We start from the raw sequence: 22,598 nt of genomic DNA, 5'->3' as shown, positions 1-22,598 counted from the left end.
TTTGTAATTTAGACCCATGAGAATAAGGCTGCTTTCTTTCTCGCATGTCATAGTTCCTCGGGGTCTTATTTCAGAGGTGGGCTCCACTTACATTCAGAAGCGGTTCGCTGGTTGTGAGCGCGCATGAGCTTTGCTCGCACGCGCCCCTTTGGGAGTGAAACGGAGCTTCAAAGAAGCAGGTAATCAACTCAGGCAGCTCATGTGAGTAAAGCAGGGGCGGCACAAAACTCAACTGGGCAGTCAGGATGAAGGGAACAAGACCGGAAGTTAGTTATAAATGGATAACTTAGCACAAGGGTGGGTGGGCAGGCCCAGCCAGCGATCAAAGCGAAGGGTTCGTCCGAACCCCTCGCGACCACGCAGCAGCCCACCCCTGTCCTATTTAGTCCTTGATTAAATATCAAAATATTTCTCTTAGGAATCCTTGATCTTCTCTCTTTCTTTCTCTGAACCTGTTACATTTTGTTAACTTTTTAAACTATAGTTCTTCAACCAAACAAAATACTTTATATAGGGTACCGTCCTAGTGCATAATAAAATAGAACTATTACTTTTGGGGCTTGCAAATTGTGCTAATGTTAAAGAAAACTGAAACTCCATTTGCCTTGAAATAACTACATTGTATTACTGATGCATATTCAACTTCATGGTTCACCGACAAATGCACGCTCAACAAAAGCGCGACCGACAAAACCACGATGAGAAAACCGCAAGTTCTAAATCACGCTGACGAATGAGCGCAGAAGTGCACCAACAACAGTGCGCCAACAAAAGCGCGCCTTCAACAAACAAGTAAAAACCGCGAGTTCTAAACCTAACCCTAAACCTAACCCTAAACCTAACCCTAACCCTGAACCTAACCCTAAACCTAAACCTAACCCTTACTTTAACTACAATCCCTAAACCTAACCCTTACCCTAACTGAAATCACTAAACCTAATCCTGAGCCTAACCCTTACCTTAACTGAAATTGCACATTTGTGGGCGTGGTTTTGTCGGCGCATTGTGGGCGCATTTATGACGTCGCGGTTTTCTCACCGCGGTTTCATCGGCGCACTTTTGTTGTGCGTGAATTTGTCGGGTCACGCAACTTCATATAATAACCAGTATCTGAAAATTATTAGTTTCCATCTCAGTTCCTTTTTATATGCACTGCTGCCAGTTCTTGTACAATGCATCTGTTCATATGATTATTATTTTCCTAAATGCAGAAGTTTGTATTAGACTGATTGATTTTCATTTCATTTCATGCTCAGACCAGTTTCCTGTTTGGAAATACAAAAGTTATTTTTTTCTGTAGGTAATCAATATTTTCCATATCAGGAAAGTAAGAGTTTATATATCTCCTGATATTCATATTGTAGTTTTACCAAACTCTAAATTGTTGCAGGCCAAGTCATCTGATGACACATTCAAATGAAACTAAATTCAGCCTTTAATCATAAATCAAGATTGGGAAGATGGAATGGTATTCTAGAACATGTCATATTGCCACGTTAGAAAATGAGTAATGATTTGATGAAAACCAGAGACCTTTATTTGCTATGTAGTATTTTGCGTCAAATGTATAAATGTACATTTGAGCACATGGATCATACACCTTATTTTCCCATTTAATTAGGGGAGAGCCAGTTTTAAATAATGAAAAGAAATAGCTTTGGATCACAGTGTATTTGTAGAGTGATGTTTTTTTCAGAGTGACAAGCTTGGGTATGCAATAAGTTCTGAGTTGTACCAAAACACAGTAATGAACAACTAATGTCTTTAGGGACAGAGATTTTAACAATTCCTCTTTTAGCAGCCTCCAAAGCCATTTCTGACCTAAAACACAGTATTCATGCCATTTTGACATGGGATTCATTTTACAAACTAAAATGTAAGCTAAAAACCAGAAAATTCAGTCCTTTTTCATTTGGCCTTTGTCCACATCCAGCTTCTCTCTCTCTCTCTCTCTCTCTCTCTCTCTCTCTCTCTCTCTCTCTCTCTCTCTCTCTCTCTCTCTCTGTCTCTGTCTCTGTCTCTCTCTCTCTCTCTCTCCCTCTCCCTCCCTCCCTCCCTCCCACACACACACACACACACACACACACACACACACAGGGAGGGAGAGAGACAGACAGACAGACTTTTTCAATATAACACTGGTTACATTTGCCCACCCCCTCACAAGTGTGAAAACACAGTTAACCTACTTCTTAAAGAGCAGAATTTCATAAATACATGCCGATTTTATTTTATTTTATTTTATTTTCCTGTCCGTTAGAGAAGAACTTAGTAACTGATGCCACTGGAAGTTTAGTCTTCTGGAGATGAGACAGAAAAGAGAAAAAGCAAAGATAAAATGTGACTGCAAGTGCTTATCTCTATATTAGTCCTACGAGATACGCATATATATACAAATGCCACATCTGATCTGCTATTACTCAATATTTAACTGCCAGCTCAAATATACTGTATTTATACTCATGGATATTAATCTGCAGAACTAATGTAAAAGATGTAAAAAAAAAGCCACGTACACATGAATTTATATGGAAGTTTCTTCTTTTAGATTTTTAGATTCCCCCCCCCAATATGATTTATTACTAAGGTTCAGAACCATATTTTCCCAAGATTATTCCAAATCATTCAATATAGACACCAAAATAGCTTTTAAAAGTTGAAATGCGAAAAAAATTGAATTATTTCTGGAAACTCAGAAAATTTTACATAATAAAGAGAAATTAAGTTTTTATAACTATAAGATAAACTAATGGATTATGAAGAGTTGCAGTCATAGTGCCTTTATATTATTAGACTTTTATGAACTTTTAAAAAATATATCTCTGGGCCCTTTACTTTTCCAGCCACGATAATGATAAATATGTACAACTTATGTACTGTAATATTCTAGTTTACTTTACAAGGGATAGGCAATAAGATTCATCCAGTGATTCACATATATGTATATGTTTATGTTCTGTGTGATATAAAGGTCTGCAGATTTTTTAAAATCATTACGGTTATACAAAATACTTCAAATCTGAAACATTTTAAGTGCAAAACAACTTTTTGAGCTATAATTATGTTCCAACTATGCCACAAGTATAATAGATTTAGGACAAACCTTGCTTTGAGATCAACACAGAGAAAAGAAGGTCCTTTTGATTTCTGGGATAGTTATGATACCAGAACAATATGCTTCAAAGTGTTTCTGAACTCAGAAAGGGTTCAAATTTAAAATACTTTGCATTCCCCTAATAATTTCTAAGAGATGAATTAAAGACATTTTTAAGCCTAAGAATTTGAATCTCAGGAAACACTATTACTCTTAGAACATTTTCCTGAGACATTTTAAATTTTGGTACAATGAATGAGTATAGATGTTGATAATAGTTGCATGAATAACACATTCCTTTTTATGTCTCATTTCTAAATTTCTAAGGGGTAATGGCAGCATGCAAAATATAGATAAAGCCTATAGAACATATGGTCGTTCAGATTTTGGACACCATCTCCCAGCAATCTTGATCATAGACTGTGTTGGCTAAAGTGATGGTTGTTCAGCTCAATTCAGATTCAAAAGGAAAGGAATTTATGTGATATCACAATAAACACTATATGGTATCATAAGTCGTATTCCGTAGTATAATAAGGTTAATTCTTCTCAATATGTTGTTCTCCATTGTATGAATAATACATAATAAAAGAATATTAACTTTGCTTTTAAAGTAGAATAAAAATATAAGAATGAAGACGTGGCATAAAAAGGATAGTTAGAAGCTTGCTTAAAGGGACTGAGAAATGTCATCAGCCTCTAACCACAAGATGTTCCAGCCAACGTCTCTATGTCAAAAGTCCAAACCACAAGATTCAATTAAAGTTCGCATAAAGGCACGTAGTCAGTACTTATGGCTCAAGACAAAAGGAGAAGTAAGACCCCATCTCCTTATAAGGCTTTTTCCTCAAGGTAACCAATAAAAAATGAGTTAAGTATTTCCGTGTTGCGATGTTTTTGAGAATGTATACAAACGCGTGCTTTGATGATGAAGGTTGTTCAGAATTTGCAATGTTAGCCATTTCGCTAACTTTCTGAACCTGGCTGCCAAATAAACTTTTCCTGTATCCTGAGAAGTCTAAAGCCTGTCATTTTCTGCAACAATTCGAAACATAGAATTTTAAGGGGAGGCAATTAGAATCGTAGAATTATTTATCAGATAGGACGCGGTGGCTCAGTGGCTAAGACGCTGAGCTTGTTGATCAGAAAGGTTGGCAGTTCAGCGGTTCGAATCCCTAGTGCCGCGTAACGGAGTAAGCTCCCAATTATTTGTCCCAGCTTCTGCCAACCTAGCAATTCGAAAGCATGTAAAATTGCAAGCAGAAAAAATAGGAACCACCTTTGGTGGGAAGGTAACAGCATTCCATTCGTCTTCGGCGTTTAATCATACCGGCGACATGACTACGGGGACATCTTCAGATAGCGCTGGCTCTTTGGCTTAGAGATGAGTACTGCCCCCTAAAGTTGGGGACGATTAGAACATATGTGCGAGGGCAACCTTTACCTTTATTATTTGTCAGAGATACCATTCTTCCTGTTTCACTTTTTTTTTAAGTTTTATAAATTTTTATTTCTCATATATACATTCACAATTATATAATCTCATAACTGTTGTCAATAATATGTATTTATAACAATTTTTCTCCCTACAATTGACAATATAATTGAGATTGCTTTCTTACCATCCCATACACCCCTCTTATTTTACAGCAATCCTACTTCTTCTTCCTTCCTTCCCTCCTTCCTTCCCTCCTTTCTTCTCTCCTTCTCTCCTTCCTTCCTTCCCTCCCTCCTTCCCCTTCCCTCCCTCCTTTCTTCTCTCCTTCCCTCCTTCCTTCCCTCCTTCCCTCCCTCCTTCCCTCCTTTCTTCTCTCCTTCTCTCCTTCCTTTCCTCCTTCCTTCCCTCCTTCCTTCCCCCTTTCTTCTCTCCTTCATTCCCTCCTTCCTTCCCTCCTTCCTTCCCTCCTTTCCTCCTTCCTTCCCTCCTTCCTTCTCTCCTTCTCTCCTTCCCTCCTTCCCGCCTTCCTTCCCTCCTTGCTTCCCTCCCTCCTTCCTTCCCTCCTTCACTTCCTCTTCCTCTTTCACTTTGATTTTCCAAAGTTTTCCAGTTACCAGCCGTTCCCCGTAAAAGTCGTTGAGCATGCGTACAAATGCATGCTGCTGTTTGAGACCGCATTTGCATTTCCTGCTCCCTTTTATTTTTTACAGAGCAACCTTAATGTTGCGTTAATGCAAGTCTCTTGGCTTCAAGAGGGAAACAAATAATACCTCAGAAACTTGATTGTGTTGTTGGCAGCCGTACAAAAACAGCAGTAAACGTAATATATATGGACTTCACCAAAGCATTTGATAGTGTCTCACAAAAACTTACTTGGAAAATTCAATTAAATCGAATTGGCTCAGAGCAATGACTTGACACATGGTCCAGAATGGAGCCAAAACCCATTTTCAAATCCCGATGATACATTTTAATGTATTGGCTTGTAACATCTTGGGGATTGTCTAGGTGCTTGGCCGCAGTTTTGTTTAGTGATTCAGCTTATGTCTTTATTACTTATTAGGGGAGACGTGGTTCAGAAGAGAAATATTTGATTTGCAGATTTTAAAAATATGAGTACAGACATTAAAAGGAATCTTGGGACTGAGTATTTTTGATAATGAAAGCAGGAAAGGCATTACACATTACGCCAAATTTTGCTCATCGGTTATTGGTATCTTGCAGTAAACCTTAAGCAACTCGCTGGCACAATTATTCAATTATTTCAAAAAGTATAGTCCAAAAAAGATTTCAGTGAAGTTAAACTCTAAATGGCGTTCTGGTATTTGGGAGTATAATTTGATGTAAAATTTTGTATATGTAATGAGAAGAAGTTCTATAGAACACAACAAAATTGTTATCTATTCACTAGGCCAAATATCTTATTCAAAAGGGATATTTAGACAGGTGCATTCCGCAGTCAATGCAATTAAACTCTTAACCGCATTGTGGTAATTGGGAGTATAATTTTATGCAGAATATTATTTTATGCATATAAGATGAACCTCTGTGCGACACAATTACATTATTATTCTATTGGACAAGGTTAAATATCCCATTATTTGTGAAGTGGCTTGCCTTTGAAGTAGAGAAGGAAAGCAGGATTGTATTCTTCAATGAAATTTTTCAATTCATCCTCAAATACCAGAAAATGGATACCACAAACCAAAAAAGTTAATGCTACATATATTTAAGCTGTGTCCAGTTGAAAAGCTTTCCTTCCTTCTTCCTTTTCTTTCTCTTCCTTCCTTCCTTCCTTCCTCCCTCCCTCCATTCCCTTCCCATTCCATTCATTTTATTGAATCCATTTATTAGCCGCTTCATTGACTAATGTAACTTTAGGCAACATGAAAGGAGCAAAAATTAGAGACAGAAATGCAATAATTGAAAGCAAGAAATATGTCAAAATTGGGGGGAAAACATCATAAAAATAATTAAGAACCAAATTTGTAAATAACATACCCCAAATGTTGCTGAAAAAGTCAGGTATTGTAAGCTGTTTTGAATCCCAGCGCACATGGGCTAATTGATTGGAGAATCTTAATGCATAAAGTTGGTCCTCAAGTTATGACCACAATAGGAATCAGAATACCTAGGCAAGGCAGTTAAGTGACTCACAGCCAACTTTATCACCTTTCCAATTGTTGTTAACTGTGTCACTGTAGTTGTTAAATGAATCACACAGTCTTTAAGCTAATGTGGCTACCATCATTGTTGGAACCTGGCTGGGAAGATAGCAAATGGTGATCACAAGAACCTACTGCAGCCATCATGAATCCAAGCCAAATGCCAGAGTTTCTGAGCCAACATTTGGGTTGCTAAGCAAAAGCGTTTTTAAGTGAGTTTCACCACATTTTACAAGTTGGCCACGCCTACCCAGTCACATGGCTGACCAGCCACTCCCAATCAGTCACATGGCTAGCAAGCCACTCCTACCCAGTCACATGGCTGGCAAGCCACTCCCACAAAACAGGCCACACCTATAGAAGAGGTTCTAAAAAAATTGAAACCCATCACTGGACTATGCAATAAACTTCCTTCCCCAACATAATTTTTAAATTTACTTATGTGGAGAAACAGTTTACACATTGCAAAAAATTATAATAACTTAATTATAATGGAACAATCTGTATTTTCTGGGTCTATACAATAGACAAATCCATAAAGCATAGAACCATAATGACCTGGTTTGCAGAATATCCTAAGCACAGTTAATAGATTGTGTTTAACTGTGAACACAACATGTGTAAACTAAGTAAATATCAGGATCCACAGTAGTTTCAGAAGCAGAAAGTTCAGCATTTCCTAACCCAGCACTTTTTCATTCTGTTCCCTTTCTTTACCCTGACAATTGTTTTTATTTGGTGCATGATAGTTAAGATGAATGACGGAGGATTATCCAAATGATTTATCTATGTTCTGCAGCCTTAGAGAAGCCAGCCTTGAGTCTTTTAAGTTATCATTGCTAAAATGGTCTCTATCAGAGTTGAGCTGTTTCAGATTAAAAAGAAAAAAAAAATCATTAAAGGCGATTATTCCATTTTTGAACCACTTACCTTTTGTTGTAAGAAGAAAATGTTTAAGCTGTTATATTCTTCATTTTCAAGCTTAGTCCTGCATTAAAGAAATGTGGAGTTTGCTCATAGTGTCCTTTGTCACTTGCCTACATCTGATGCATTGTTGTGTATGCCAGGCACGAGGGAACCAATATCTTGAAAGGAAAATGTTATTCTAGTTTTTGTAATGACAATGAGAAATAGGAGAGACACAGTGGCTCAGTGGCTAAGACAGTGAGCTTATCGATCCAAAAGGTCGGCCGTTTGGCGGTTCGAATCCCTAGCACCGTGTAACAGAGTGAGCTCCCATTACTTTTCCCAGCTTCTGCCAACCTAGCAGTTTGAAAGCATGTGAAAAAAGAAGTAGAAAAATAGGGACCACTTTGGTGGGAAGGTAACAGTGTACCGTGCGCCTTCAGCATTTAGTCATGCCGGCCACATGACCACGGAGATGTTTTCAGACAGTGCTGATTCTTTGGCTTTGAAATGGAGATGAGCACCGCCCCCCAAATCGGGAACGATGAGTACATATGTGTGATGAGAACCTTTACCTTTAATGAGAAATAAGTGAATAATGGTCACTTTTTATTTGGTTCAAGGTTCAAGGTTTATTAAACTTGTATGCCGCCCTATTCCCGGAAGCACTCAGGGCGGCTAACAAACCGGAAGGGAAGGGAACAATACAGAAAGCAAAAAAGCAAAAGACAAGCAACAAAATACGGAAACAATTTAAAAGCTGTCAACAGTCACACAATTCGAGTGGGGATGGGAACTCATCAGCCCCAGGCCTGTCGGAACAGCCAGGTCTTGACGGCTTTGCGGAAAGCCTGAAGGGTGGTGAGGGTCCGGATCTCCACGGGGAGATCGTTCCAGAGGGCCGGAGCAGCCACAGAGAAGGGTGGTTGACAGTCGGCATTGGCCGGCGGATGGAATTCGGAGGAGGCCTAGTCTGTGGGATCTAATAGGTCTTTGGGAGGTAATTGGCAGAAGGTGGTCTCTCAAGTACCCAGGTCCAATACCATGTAGGGCTTTATAAGTGACGACTAGCACCTTGAAGTGCATCCGGAGACCGATAGGCAGCCAGTGCAGCTCGCAGAGGATAGGTGTAACGTGGGTGTACCGAGGTGCACCCACAATCGCTCGCGCGGCTGCATTCTGGACAAGCTGAAGTCTCTGAATGCTCTTCAAGGGCTGCCCCATGTAGAGCGATGTATTTGGCTTTTTAACAGTGATCAAACTTTTAACATGGACAGAAAGTTTATAAATAGACTGTGAATCACATGCCTTACTGAAAAATAATTAAAGCAGTTTTCCACTGTGCATATCAAGAATGACTCCTTTCTCAATTGATATAAAGCTAATTGGACAGAGAGATGTATTTTAAGAATCTTTTCCTTGTGAAAGGGATTTTTCTGACCTTGCTATGCTGATAAAGGGGTCTCTCTTGTGTCTCTTAGCAGTTTTCACTGTTCCCAGGTTAATTGATTATGTGCCCTCAAGTTCTTTTTGACTCCTACTTAGCTTAAAGAAAGATTTTGCCCATGACAATCTGTTTCTAACGCGGGCTCTCGGGTTTTCTGATAGCCCGCCCCATAGTCAATGTAATAATATCCAGCCACCTTGCTGCTTCTGCTTGTTCCATCAATCTTTTTCTTCTCTTTTTAAAACTCTTTTTCAGCATTAGACACTTCTCGAGAGAGCTGTGACTTTGCATAATGTCTCCAAAGTAGGATAATGTAAATGTGTCCTTTGTCCTTCAACTCTGGGTTAATTTGCTTGGTGATCCATCAGTTTGTTTATTTGACTGTCCATGGCATTCTCAGAGATCTTCTTGGTCACCAAAGTTCAAAACTCAAATACACTTCTTCTTCAAATTCCAGCTTTCACTTCCATCAAATGCCGCATACTACGACTTACACAATTTTGATTGTTGAAATTGTAGACACATCATAATTCAATCCAGCATCCAAGGTCTTCATGACAAAATGGTAGCCTGTGGTATATTTTTGTCTGCTTGTTCCTTTATTGTTGATGGTTGACCAACAATTGCTAGGCAGATGCTATCCACCAATTTGATATTTGCACTGTTTTTACTGTCAATTCCAAGTCTTGCTTTTCTTTCTATTTTCATTAACGTGGTTTTCTTTATATTTAATTTCTGTCCCATTTTTTTTTCACTGTTCTCCTTGACTTTTATTACTAGATCTTGCAGATTTTTTGCATTTTTCGGCAAATGTCATTGCCATAGTGCAGATCATTGATATCTCTTCATTCAGTTTTAAAATCATGATTGCTCATCTTGTTCCAATCCAATTTCCCTTAATATATATTCAGAATAACGTTTGAATTAATAAGGGGAATATATAGCTTTGTTCCACTCCTTTGTCAACATGGAACTGTTGCGTCCTCCCGACGCGGCCGACAGCTGAATCCAGAGCCGGAAGAAGATCTGATTGGCTCTGGTGAGGCTGCCGGCCAGCGGGAGAATTGCTGTTCTCCGATTTCAACAGCTAACACTTCAGAACAAGAACGAAGAACAATGCCCGCCTGACAGCTATTTATATTTGACAGCTGTCAGGCAGGGAACCAATCGGAGAACGGCAATTCTCCTGCCGTCCGGAAGCCGCACCAGAGTCAATCAGATCTTCTTCCAGCTCTGGCTTCGGCTGTTGGCCGCGTCAGGAGGGAGCAAAAGGAACCTATGTGTTTTACCATATTTTCCTCCATTTTTCCCCAAAGTTGTTACGTAATGGGGAAAGTGAAAAGATTGGATGTGGAGATGTTCCGTGGCTGTAGAAACTCTAAAGGTGTTAGACCTGGAAGCCATATTTTATATTGGGCCTTCAAGCCTGCCACGTTTTCTACTGTGGAAAAATGGGAGGGGGATATATGGAGTATATATGGGAGATATATAGTCAAAATAACATTCTTTTCTCAGAGAGTCAAGGACACTTTGCTTGGCAGCTGTGATAAGATGACTGGGAGGCATCTCCAGTTTTGGATGGGGTCTGATTGGGCCATGTGATAGACATGTGGGTGCTGGGCAGGGATTTGAACTTTCTTTTTGGTGGAGAAAACCTGGAAACTTTCAGGTTCAGGTTTTTCCAGATGTGCCAATATGACATGTCTAATAAAATGGAACTTTGAGGAAACTCAGGCCTCAGAGTCTTCTTTCGTTAGGGGTGCAACTTGGAACCCTGAAAAAAGGATGTCATTAATTTACTGTCAGCTTCACTTTCAAGTGAAGGGATTTGGGAAGTTGTGATGTTTTGCTGGGACCAAGCTTGTCACTTTCCCTGTCTTTCTTCACCGTTTTTGCTGAAATGAGATTTGACACATTATTAAACCTGTGGCATGCAAACAGGAGGGAAAGGAATACATTTTGAGGAAATTGGATTTAGTGCCTGGAAGATGAACATTTTTTTTTATTAGATGTCTGTACATGGGAAGGGAACAAATAAGTTGAATTTCTTCAGAAATTTAGAAATTGAAGAAATTCTTCTCTGAAGAAAACTAAGGCTGCCCCTACTGTATGTCTTCATAATTCAAAAGTTATGAAGTTTTTAAAATTGTCTTATTATTTTTAACTGTACATAAGTTCTTCTAGTTTATAACCAGTGGTGGGTTTCAAAAATTGTTCGAACCTACTCTGTGGGTGTGGCCTCCTTTGTGGGAGTGGCTTGCTGCCCATGTGACCGGATGGGAGTGGCTTGCCGCCCATGTGACCGGATATGAAGATACCGACGACACTTGTCAGAACCACCTTAAATTACTGCACACACAGCACTGGCATGCATAAGAATATGATGTAAACTTGTTTTTTAAAAGGCATCTTTGGTTTGCGTTACAACAACTTCAACACACGCAATGTTCTGATTGCACCACAAACGCAGTAGTCATCCTTACCTTTCACAGAGCCACTGAGTTTTATAAATAGGAGCATGATAGTGTAGAATAATCATATCCAAGGACCAGTGGTGGGTTTCAAAAAAATTTGGAACCTCTTCTGTAGGTGTGGCCTGCTTTCCGGGTCCACTGGTGGGACCTCTTCTAACCGGTTTGGTAGATTTGACGAACCGGTTCTACCGAACTGGTGCGAACTGGTAGGAACCCACCTCTGTTTATAACGTAAGGTTAGTTAAAAGTGAGACTTTAAAATTCCATTTATTTTAATGAGAAACACATTCATTTTATAGTTAACTCAGATTCTGAGTTGTTTTGAAATACTTTATACACCTAGAGTTCATTTTCATTATTTTGAAATTATTTAATTAAATGTCCATCTGTCAAATTCACACAGAGGCTATCCACATCATCCACAATTTAATTTTAAACCAGATTTATTTTTCTTTCATAATTTAGTATGAAACTGCATGAAAGACAGGAAAAGACAGCCAATTTATATTAAGGTCTTCACTTTTACAGGTCAAGAATGAGAAATGCTATAAGTACCGGAGGGGGGGGGGAGAGACTTGCACCATCATTTATGAGCAGTAAAATTATATTCATTTAGCAGTAAATTCTAGAATGAGATATCTTCCCTTTTGCTTTAGACTATTGTTACATATCTACTTGTTTTACAACCAGTTTTTTCTAGATAAACAGATGATGGTCTGATATCTATTGTTATTTGGAAAGAAACAGGAATATATTGCCCTCTAGTGGTGAAAAAAAATCCCTTTTGAAAACCAAATGGGGTTTAATTTAAACATTCAGAATGTGTTCCCTAACAACATGCAAACACATTTTTGTTGTTCCTCCTGCTGTTGATCCTGCAAGGACAACTGATGGGTTGATTTGGGCAGCACATATCCCTAATGTGATTGTAAACCCAAAGTCTTGCATGTGATTTGATAAAACTTCAGGAGTGTAAGTTGCAGTGATTTATCATTGTCACCATTGAACTGCATGCTTGTGTTTTTCTTCTTAGATTGATCTATAACTCAGTATAAAAAAAGTGCTGAAAACAGTTAGGATCAACAAACAACTTATAAGAAGTTTAGAATATTCAGGCTTGTGCTATCAATTGTGGAATAATTAAGAATTTACTACCAACAGTGGAAATATCTATTTGCGATTGTATTTTCTTTATTTCCTTACAAAGATAGAAAATTGGAAATGGTATCTCAAATAAGAAGAGATTGGATGTATAGTGCAAAGTTGCCTCAAATGTGATACTCAAAGCATGCTCATCAAAATGGTTTGTCAAATGGGAGGTAATTGGTAGTCCTGAACCTGCTAACCCTTGAAGCATTTTTATTAATGACTTCTAAATAGAGTAAGGATTAAATATCCCTTTACAAATTTATAGTTACAGAGTTGATTAGTTAAAACATTATGAAAATAACGTACACGAATCAAACAATAATATAATAATTGGCTCTTATGTTAGATTTATCCGTTTCAATGACAATACATTGGAAGTAATTAAAATTTATATTTTTATGTTGTAGAATTGTTAAAATTACCTCAATATATACCCTGTGGAACTGGAAACTAGAGTATGGTGCTTTGTTTGGGTTTTTTTTTTTTTTACAAATCAGGATTAGTTAATAAAGTTTCTGATATTAGATAAAAGTAAGTCAAGCATGATCTGGGTTAATCATCAAAACTAAAGAGAATACCAGGGGGAGGTTTATGGACATGGACAACACTGACCATAAATCACATTAGGAGTGTGATATGAAAGTATTGTATAGTGGTTAAAGTGCTGGCCTAGAAACCAGGAGCCTGAGTTCTAGGCCTGCTTTAGACGTGAAAGTCCACCACCTCTCAGCCCAACCCACCTCACAGGATGATTTTTGAGGAGAAAACGAGGCGGGAGATTAGGTATGTTTGCTATCTTTCATTGACCAAAATATAGAAAAAGAGAATAAAAATTTAATATTCACATAGCTCTATCTGACTACAAATTGCATAAATCACACATGTTCATCATCGCATTACTTTTTATTCCACTTCTTATTCCTTAAGATGCTGTTTTGCTTTAAGACTATTTCACAGAAATCATCTTATATAGAGTGTTTTGCATTGATTTCATTTTGATCTGGCCAAGAAAATAAATATGAATGTTCCTATTTGATTGCAGACTTTAATTTAGATGGTCTGTAGCCTTTTTTGCTTCCTACCCTTCAGTTATATCTAAGAAAAGATCTCATGGGCAGCTCCAGTTAGGTTGTTCTAGTAGTTGTGCTATTCATCCTATCGTGAGGGGATCTTTTGGAAGATCTGAAGCAGAAGCTGGAGAAGTCATCTCAAAGCCTTGGGCAAGCCTTGGTGGGTATGCTAGAGGACTAAGGGTCCTGAAGCATCTGAGAACCTGCTTCAAGGTTGAGAGCCTGGAACAGCTTGTGTCTTATTGGTGGATGCTTGGGGGTCTCCATCCAGAGTGAAAATCAGGTGCCTCTAAATCATGTGCTTAGCCTCACCTTGATTTAAGCACTGTTCAGCTGTGCATAAAAAGAGGAGTTCCAGAAATTCTTTTTATAAGCTGAACAAGCATCGTTGATGCACAGATGACCATGGGAGAATGGCTTCTTGTCACTACATATCCACTTAGCTTACATATTATTATTTTTTTAAAAAGAGGATAACACGTACTTGAGCATAACCTTGGGACGTCTGAAGAATTTTTGAAGTTTTTATTCTTCTTTTAGTTTAGTTTTTGAAGTGCTTTTAGCATCAGCGTTGGCCTGTTGAACAATTGAAACATAGAAATTATCATTACCAAGAAGACTGGCAGGCACACCGACACAATTTTTGCTCCATTCATCTGGAAAATGCTGGGCCTGGAAAAATGGGTTAGAGGGGGAGCCTCGAATCAGGATTGGATTGTTCCCGTAGCTGCCTTGAAGGTCTTGACATGGTCTTGTGTCCAGATAAATTCTATAAAGTGCCAGATGTATTTATCTAATCAGTTAGGTTGTTTTTAAAATGCACCCCAGCCCCTCTCGAAAATTCATGGTTATATTGTTTTCTAGTTCCTTTATAACTCATGACATAACATGGCAACAAAAGCAATTATTAAAAGTTGACATTTTGAAACATGAAACAGATCAGATCCATCCAGAGTGAAAATCAGGTGGATGCCTTGGGTGAGTCTACCCTCCCTTTGACTGGCCAGTGATGGTGTCAGCTTAGGAAAAAGGACATTTGTAGGGGTGGGAGCCCCATTGAAACTGAGAGCTTGACCTCTAGTGCCAAGGAGACTCCCTTACTCAACCATCTACCCAGAAGGTCTGAGGGAGTGGATAAAGTGGTTGGATGGGAGGTTGCAGAGCCCTCTGTCCACAAAGAAAGGAGTCTCAATAACATGCATTTCTGAATATATATATATATATATGTTGAATTTGTGCTGATAAATAAATAAAAGGAGACTAGTATAGATCTATTTCAAGCTATTTAGCTCTCATCAGCTAGCCATACCCTTACTGGGAATCGAACCTGGGCTGTGTTACATATCAGGCAGTTATATTAGCCACTAAGCCATAGGCTCTCTTCCTTTATCAGCTGGGCCAGGGAAATAGGTATGTATTGTGTCACAACCCCTGGTATGCCCAAATATGGGAGGAAGCTTACTCCTTTCTTTCTCTGTCTATTGGCTCGTCACAAGAGACCATCACGACAGAAAGCCATTATTTTTACTGTTGCCTTTGTTACATTTGTGTTGCATTTGTGCTGATAAATAAATAAAGGGAGACTAGTATAGATCTATTTCAAGCTTTTTAGCTCTCCCCCCCTCTCTATCTATCTATCTATCTATCTATCTATCTATCTATCTATCTATCTATCTATCTATCTATCTATCTATCTATCTATCTATCTACCTATATTTCAGTTGATGGTGCTTATTGTTGAATCTTATAAAATATGAGAATTATCACAAATTGTGTTTTTATGTATCATGATAAATATAGGCCTGGAGTAAATAATGAGTGTTTCAGATAACAACTGTAAATGATAAGCATATTCTTCACACATAAATTTTACCAGGAAGTCATCCCCTTGTCATCTTTTCTCTTGGAATCAATAAAAATGTTCATAGGTGGGATTTATTTTTCTGTTAATAGAAGTTACTAGCTTATTTAATTAACACATTTTAATTGCTGTATGGATTTTCTTAACCTACTCTAATTTCTCACTTTGTTGCAGATAATGCTAAGCGTCTCCTCCATTGATTATTGGCAACTGGTGCAGTCAAAGGACGCAGCTTTCAATATAAATTCCCACCTCTTCGGACTATCCGTATCAGGAATTTCATAGTCTTCACCTTTTCCCCACTACATGAATTGCAATGGTCACATGAATATTTGGAGAGTGGTATTCATACCATCTCGTGGTCTATTTATGATGGCACTTTAAAAGGAAGAAGCCAATTGTTGGGAGTTTGGGGAGATGAAACAGAAGAAATACACTCCTGCGACAAAACACAACAAAACAAAGATGAATCTGATCATGAAACTTCGTAGGAGTTTCCGAACACTCGTCATTCTCTTAGCCACCTTCTGCTTAGTGAGCATAGTCATTTCTGCTTATTACTTGTATACCGGTCACAAGCAAGAAATTGCCCTCACTGATACGACAGGAGAAATGGAGTGTGAAGATCTTAAACTTTTGCCCTACAGAACACTAGAACTTAAAACAGTGAAGCCAATTGATCCTAGTAGGACTGATGCTACGGTGTTGCTTTTTGTTGAAAGCCAGTACTCTCAACTTGGCCAAGACATCATTGCCATCCTGGAGTCTAGTCGGTTTCAGTATCATATGGTGATTGCATCTGGGAAAGGGGATATCCCACCCCTGGCTGACAATGGCAAAGGGAAATACATCCTTGTAGTATATGAAAATATTTTGAAATACACATCCATGGATTCATGGAACAGAGAACTCCTGGAAAAATACTGTGTGGAATACAGTGTTAGCATAATTGGTTTTCATAAAGCCAATGAGAATAGCTTGTCAAGTACTCAGCTCAAAGGATTCCCGTTACATCTTTACAACAATATAGCTCTGCAGGATTGCTTAGTAAACCCACAGTCCCCTCTATTGCATATAACCAAAGCCCCAAGGGTTAAAAAAGGTCCATTACCTGGTGATGACTGGACAGTTTTCCAATATAACCACTCAACTTATCAACCAGTGCTTTTAACGGAATTTCAAGCCTCCAAATCATTCCCAGCATCGCTTCCAAAGCTTAATCTCTATGCTACAGTGATTCAGGACCTGGGACTTCATGATGGAATTCAACGAGTCCTTTTTGGAAACAACTTGAACTTTTGGCTGCACAAACTTATTTTTATAGATGCCATCTCCTTCTTGACAGGAAAAAGGCTTACATTATCCTTGGACAGATACATTCTTGTTGACATCGATGACATCTTTGTTGGAAAAGAAGGAACAAGGATGAATGTAAAAGATGTGAAGGTAAGATGAGAATTTACGAGGTCTTCTCTCTGACAAATTTCTAACAGCCTTCTTCTCGTTCTTGAAAATTCTTCTCAATTCAGTTTTGCACACATCCTCCTTACAATTACTGAAAGAATGAAAGCTAGATCTTTAAAATATTATTTGATTGCCTTTTTTAATTAAAAAACCCTCACTTTTTAAGCAATTCATCTTTCCCAACTAGGCTCAAAATTTTCTTTTAAGAGATCCTAGACTGAATTATTTTGATTAATATGAAGGTATTCACCATGTTTCATGATGTGTGGGAACTCAAAAGTTCTCAAAAGTGTTGTGTGATTCATTTATCTACCCTGGCTTTCTACTGTTACCGTACTTGTTGCATTCTGAGTTAATTGTATTTATTTATACTCAGCATATTTATTTTTAACATTCTGGGTTCCCTAAGATAATTAAGACAGATTGATTGGATAAAACAATCAATTATGTCTGCTGATCTTCACATTTTAGCACTAAGCCACCATCAGATTGGTTGGCTTGAAGGTTAATTCTGAGTTTCATAGGCCTCAATAGAGAAATAGTTGAAAAAAATATTTAAGGAACTGACCTTGTAGCACTCAAGTCACTAGAGTTTGCCTTGCACTATGTTCTGATATTAATAGAAATATCAGTAGCACTTAGACTTATATACTGCTTCGTAGTGCTTTTACAGCCCTCTCTAAGCAGTTTACAGAGACAACATTTCCCCCCCACCTCCCCAACAATTTGGGTCCTCATTTTACCCACCTTGGAACAATGGAAGGCCAAGTCAACCTTGAGCAGGTGAGATTTGAATGGCCAAACTGTAACTAGCAGTCAGCCAAAGCAGCCAGCAGTACTGCATTCTAATCCCTGCACCACCTCGGCTCTTAAAACGAAATAAAATTATTTTGGCTAGTATCCTCAGGGATCCCAGAAAAGAAACTGTGGAAGTCTTAGATATCTTTTGAAGATTAAACATTTACAAGTTTCATAAGGAGTGTTTGTGTGATCAAATCCCCCCTTAGAATTGTCTCAATTTGAGCAAATATCTAGTGAATTATTATTAGGTTAACTACATAAACAATTTATCCGGCTCAGGTTGAACATTTTTAATGAGAAATGATTCCTTTGAAAATGGTTAGATTATTTTCTAAAATATCCTAAAATAATCATTTTCCTATGAATGTAATTTATGTATGTTATGTACGATTTGTATGTTAGCCAAGACAACACTTGGAGAAACATACATTTCAAAGTCTGGTTAAAGCCCAACATCAATATTAATAAAATAATAGGGTCAAATGTTCAGCAGTCCATTGTTAAATAAACAAGGTGTTTATATATATAAAACATGGCACTTTGGTTACTTTTATACAAGGATTATAAAATCAGTCTTCTGATTTTCCCATCTTGGTTATCCAAGCTTGATCCATGGAATTTGTGATTTAAATATAATTATAACAATAACAACAATAATAATATTAAAGTGATACCCATTGTCATTTGGCACTTGGCACCATGTCCAAGAATTTTACAAAATACATCACAAAATTGCAGCTTCCTTCAATAACGCCAGCGGAACTGCAAAAAACTGTGCTACTCAGAACAACATGCACTTTAAGAAAATACCTAGGATGCTGGCAGCAACCCGTATCAACCATTAGCACCAGTCAGTGGTATTTGTGATGCATTTTTGAATGTTCAATTCACTGAGATTCATGTTTAATCAATAAAGTATATAATACAAATTCATATAGCACTTTCAGTTATCATTTTAGTTAGTTTTAGTGTTATTTTAGTTATGTATTGCTAACAATTGTATACATAGCAGTGGCGGGTTGCAGGCGGTACGCCCCGGTATGGGCGTACCAGAGCCTGTCCGGAGCACCGGATACCATTCCGGTATGGTGCTCCGGAGTACCCGCTCACCCGCCCGAGCTCCTTATCAGTCTTTTAAGTCTTCGGGGCTTACGCGCACATGCACGGTGCATACAGCGCCTGCGGAATGCTCCGCTGAGCAGCTAGAGCTTTGCGGAGGTGCTAAGATGCATGCACACGCACTGCGCTTGTCCATGTGGATGCTGCCGGGCCTGTTCCAACCGTACTGGTTGGAACGGGATCCAGAACCCACCACTGATACATAGTCAACCTTTCCTTATGCTCTCATACCAGAGAGATATAGATTGTACTTTATGAGAGGCATGAAGGCAAATATACATGCCCCAGGATCCAATCTGGGTCCATCACTGGGACCAGAGGTTTAGTCTTCCAAGCTTTCAGACTCATGCTGGAGCCCACCCTGCACTCCAGACTACTCCAGGACTCATGTTGGAGCCCATCCAGCACAGCCCATTCCAATGTGTGTTCTCTTACACATTCTGGTGAGAGAAAAGCTTCCTGAGGATGGTCTCCAACACAAATCCAAAAGTTCAGAAGACTAAACTCTGGTTCTGGTGACTGACCCAGATTGGGTCTTGCAGCATTATGTCATGCTTTTCGAGGCAGTGGGAATTTCTCTATTTTTACATCCTATGTTGGTATTACACTGAACATCAGGAAACAGTCATTATGTGAGTAGTTTCATCCCACTTGATTTCTACATAGTAATTAGTAATTCTACATAGTAATTCTAGTCCTTGACTTAATGATGATACTTAGTAATAGCAATAGCACTTAAACTTATATACTACTTCATAATGCTTTACAGCACTCTCTGGATGGTTTACAATGTCAGCATATTGTCCCCAACAATCTGGGTTCTCATTTTACCAACCTTGGAAGGATGGAAGGCTGAGTCAACCTGTTGAACCCATCAAGTTCAAACTCCAGGTTGTGCACAGAGTTTGGCCTGCAATACTCCATTCTAACCATTGGGCCACCAGGGCTTAGCGATCATTCAAAGTTACAATAGACCTCACAAAGGCTATCTACAACCCTGTTTTAAAGTTACTGACTCTATAGCACCCTTGCAGTCATTGAGCCTTACGACCAACTGTAGGGATGCTGCAGGGACATCCATCTACCCATCCCATCCCACTTGTCAGCCAGTTATCCACTCAGGGCTATAACTCACATGACTCAGCTGTAGCTTATAGCTTTCTTCTAACCTAGTAACCTAGGGGAAATCAGGCCATCGGAAGCTTGCAAGCTTCCAGTGATCCAGGAGATCCAGCTAGGACCCCAAGATGCATGAAGTGGTGCATGGGGTGCTTCAGGGAGTGGGGGACACTCTGGGAGGCCTGAAGTAGCCTGGACCTCTCCTAGGACTTCCAGGCCATCCTTCATCTGAGGGACCCCATGCTCCACTTAGTAAACTGCTTAACAATTATATGGAGGGAGCAGAGATGGGGGCTGTTAAGTTAGGCAATCACATGACTTCTGACTATAATGGGCAGGCTCCATTATAGTAGTAATTTGAAGATTACCTATATTTTCTTTTAGAGATTCTGCTAAATCACTTTCTAAACAGGAAGTAAATTAAATAGAATCATTGAAAACTGTCAGACAATCTATAAAGGACCAAAGGCTCCTTCAGGAATTTGAAAACTTTTTATAAACTGACATTAGGCAAGTAATTAGATTGGGGAATTTGTGGTAGTCATTTCCATTATAATACTCTCTCTCTAGCCTATTTTCTTAGCGTCTTTGCTGTCTTAGAAATGAAAGACGGACATTTATTATGTTTTTCCCACTTTATATCAAACTAGACAAGTTCATTATATTTTAGCTATAGTTTTTACCTGTTGGTTGTTATGTTGTAGTAGTTTCATAGTAAATACATTTATTATAAAGTGACCAGACGTCCCACTTTTGGCGGGACAGTCACGATTTTTCAAAATTTGTCCCGTGTCCCGCGGCGTGTTCAAAAAGTCCCGATTTTTCAAAAGAAAGAAAAGACGCTGAATCATCAATTTTAAAAAGGATGCCGTTAAAAAAAAGTTTTTATTTCTCTGAAGTGTTGTTCCCGATGTGGCCTTTAGAGGGCAGTGGTTTCCCTCCCTCCGCTCGGCTTGCTCGCAGCGCCCGATGAGGGGTGAGGCTCCCTCCCCTCCTGCGCGGCGGCAGCGCGGCGAGGAGGAGGCTCAGTCTTTGGAAGCTCCTCAAAAGCACAGCGGAGGAGGCGGCGGTGGCAGCAGGGGTAACGCTTCATGGTTTTACAGCCCTCTTTTTTTTTTACAGCTCAGGTGCTCTGAGGCCCCCCCCCGGTCAATGGTGTCCCACTTTACCTATCTTAAAATCTGCTCACTTTAATTTATTAGCAAATTGTAGTAAGATGTTATAAAAATATGTAAGGACTAAGTGAGGACTAACAGTTGCACCATAATATAAGTGCATAATCCCTATCCTGTTTAAGGCTTTAAACCAAGGCATTATTTGGGCTGTGGAAAGATACAACCGAAAGTGAAAAGCCCAATAAATCAAAACAGTGAATTTGCCTCCGGAGCAATAAGGTAAAGCTAGCCAACAAAATAAGGCAAATCAGGAACACTGATTCTGGCCTCCTTGTTGTTCCATATTAATGGCATTGATATTGTTGTTATTATTATGTCATTGTTGCTAAGCTTTACCATCTAAATCTCGCCTATCACCCTATTTTGTTCTTTTTTTTTGTAGACACTTACGTTGCATTACCAACTACTGCTCTTGAAACTAACTATTCAAAAATAAGGTTTTAGTTTTGTCTAGAAAGCATTTTAAATCCCCTTTTAGATGGAAAATTAATACAAGGCCAATTACTAAGTTAAGAACTTAAGCCATGGATGTTCAAATTTCCAACTGCCAAATTAATCAATTGAGCAACTCTGTAGAAAGGACTCGAGGCCTCCAACATAATCTTTAAATATGTCTGCCATCAAGGCAACAATTACATTGCAGCAATTAAATTATATAAAGCTTGTTGTTATATTGTGATCAGCTCTGTCTATACCAGGGGTAGTCAACCTTTTTATACCTACCACCCACTTTTGTATCTCTGTTAGTAGTAAAATTTTATAGCTGCCCACCAGTTCCACAGTAATGGTGATTTATAAAGTAGGGAAGTCAATTAAATTAAAAAAAGGAAAGTGCTTCAGTATTGGACAAGACTCCTACCGCCCACCATGAAAGCTGGAATGCCCACAAGTGGGCGGTAGGGACCAGGTTGACTACCACTGGTCTATACTCTGGAAAGTGGTCAATCCAAATTTCTAAAAATACATACTCCATGCTCCTCACTCAACTTCATATAGCTTACTCAGTTAGAGCTTGGCTGATGTTTCTTGAGGCGTTCTAGGAATTCTGGAATTGGATTGATTTTTATATTTAAAAAGGGAGTGGGATATTACTGAAACTTAATTCTTTCTGTTACTGGTTTCTGTGTCCCCCCCACCATTTTTTTAGACCCACAGAAATATACATCTAATAGATTGGCTGATCCTACAGGGTAAGGCTGCAGATCAGACATATTTCTAATGAGAAGTCCTCTCCGCAGTCTTCAGATCCTAGCCCTAGGTCCTGATTTCGGGTATCAGTTTGATTGTATTGCCATTGCTTATCTTCCAGAGATATC

General features: G+C 38.8%; 1 protein-coding gene across 1 annotated transcript in view; it reads left to right on the top strand.

Moving 5' to 3' along the window:
• The window catches only part of NDST4 (N-deacetylase and N-sulfotransferase 4), a 144,187-nt gene that overhangs the window by 7,778 nt on the left and 113,811 nt on the right, over positions 1-22,598 (top strand). Inside the window, exon 2 of the mRNA XM_087724695.1 lies at positions 15,779-17,050. Coding sequence (XP_087580821.1) covers positions 16,022-17,050 — 1,029 coding nt within the window. The 5' untranslated portion in view covers positions 15,779-16,021. The remainder of the gene's footprint in view (positions 1-15,778; positions 17,051-22,598) is intronic.

Source organism: Thamnophis sirtalis, unplaced genomic scaffold (assembly GCF_051295495.1).
Source record: "Thamnophis sirtalis isolate CommonGarterSnake01/CBP01778 unplaced genomic scaffold, rThaSir2_p1.2 scaffold_10, whole genome shotgun sequence".
NCBI lineage: Eukaryota > Metazoa > Chordata > Lepidosauria > Squamata > Natricidae > Thamnophis > Thamnophis sirtalis.
This window is presented reverse-complemented; position numbering and strand designations above follow the sequence as displayed.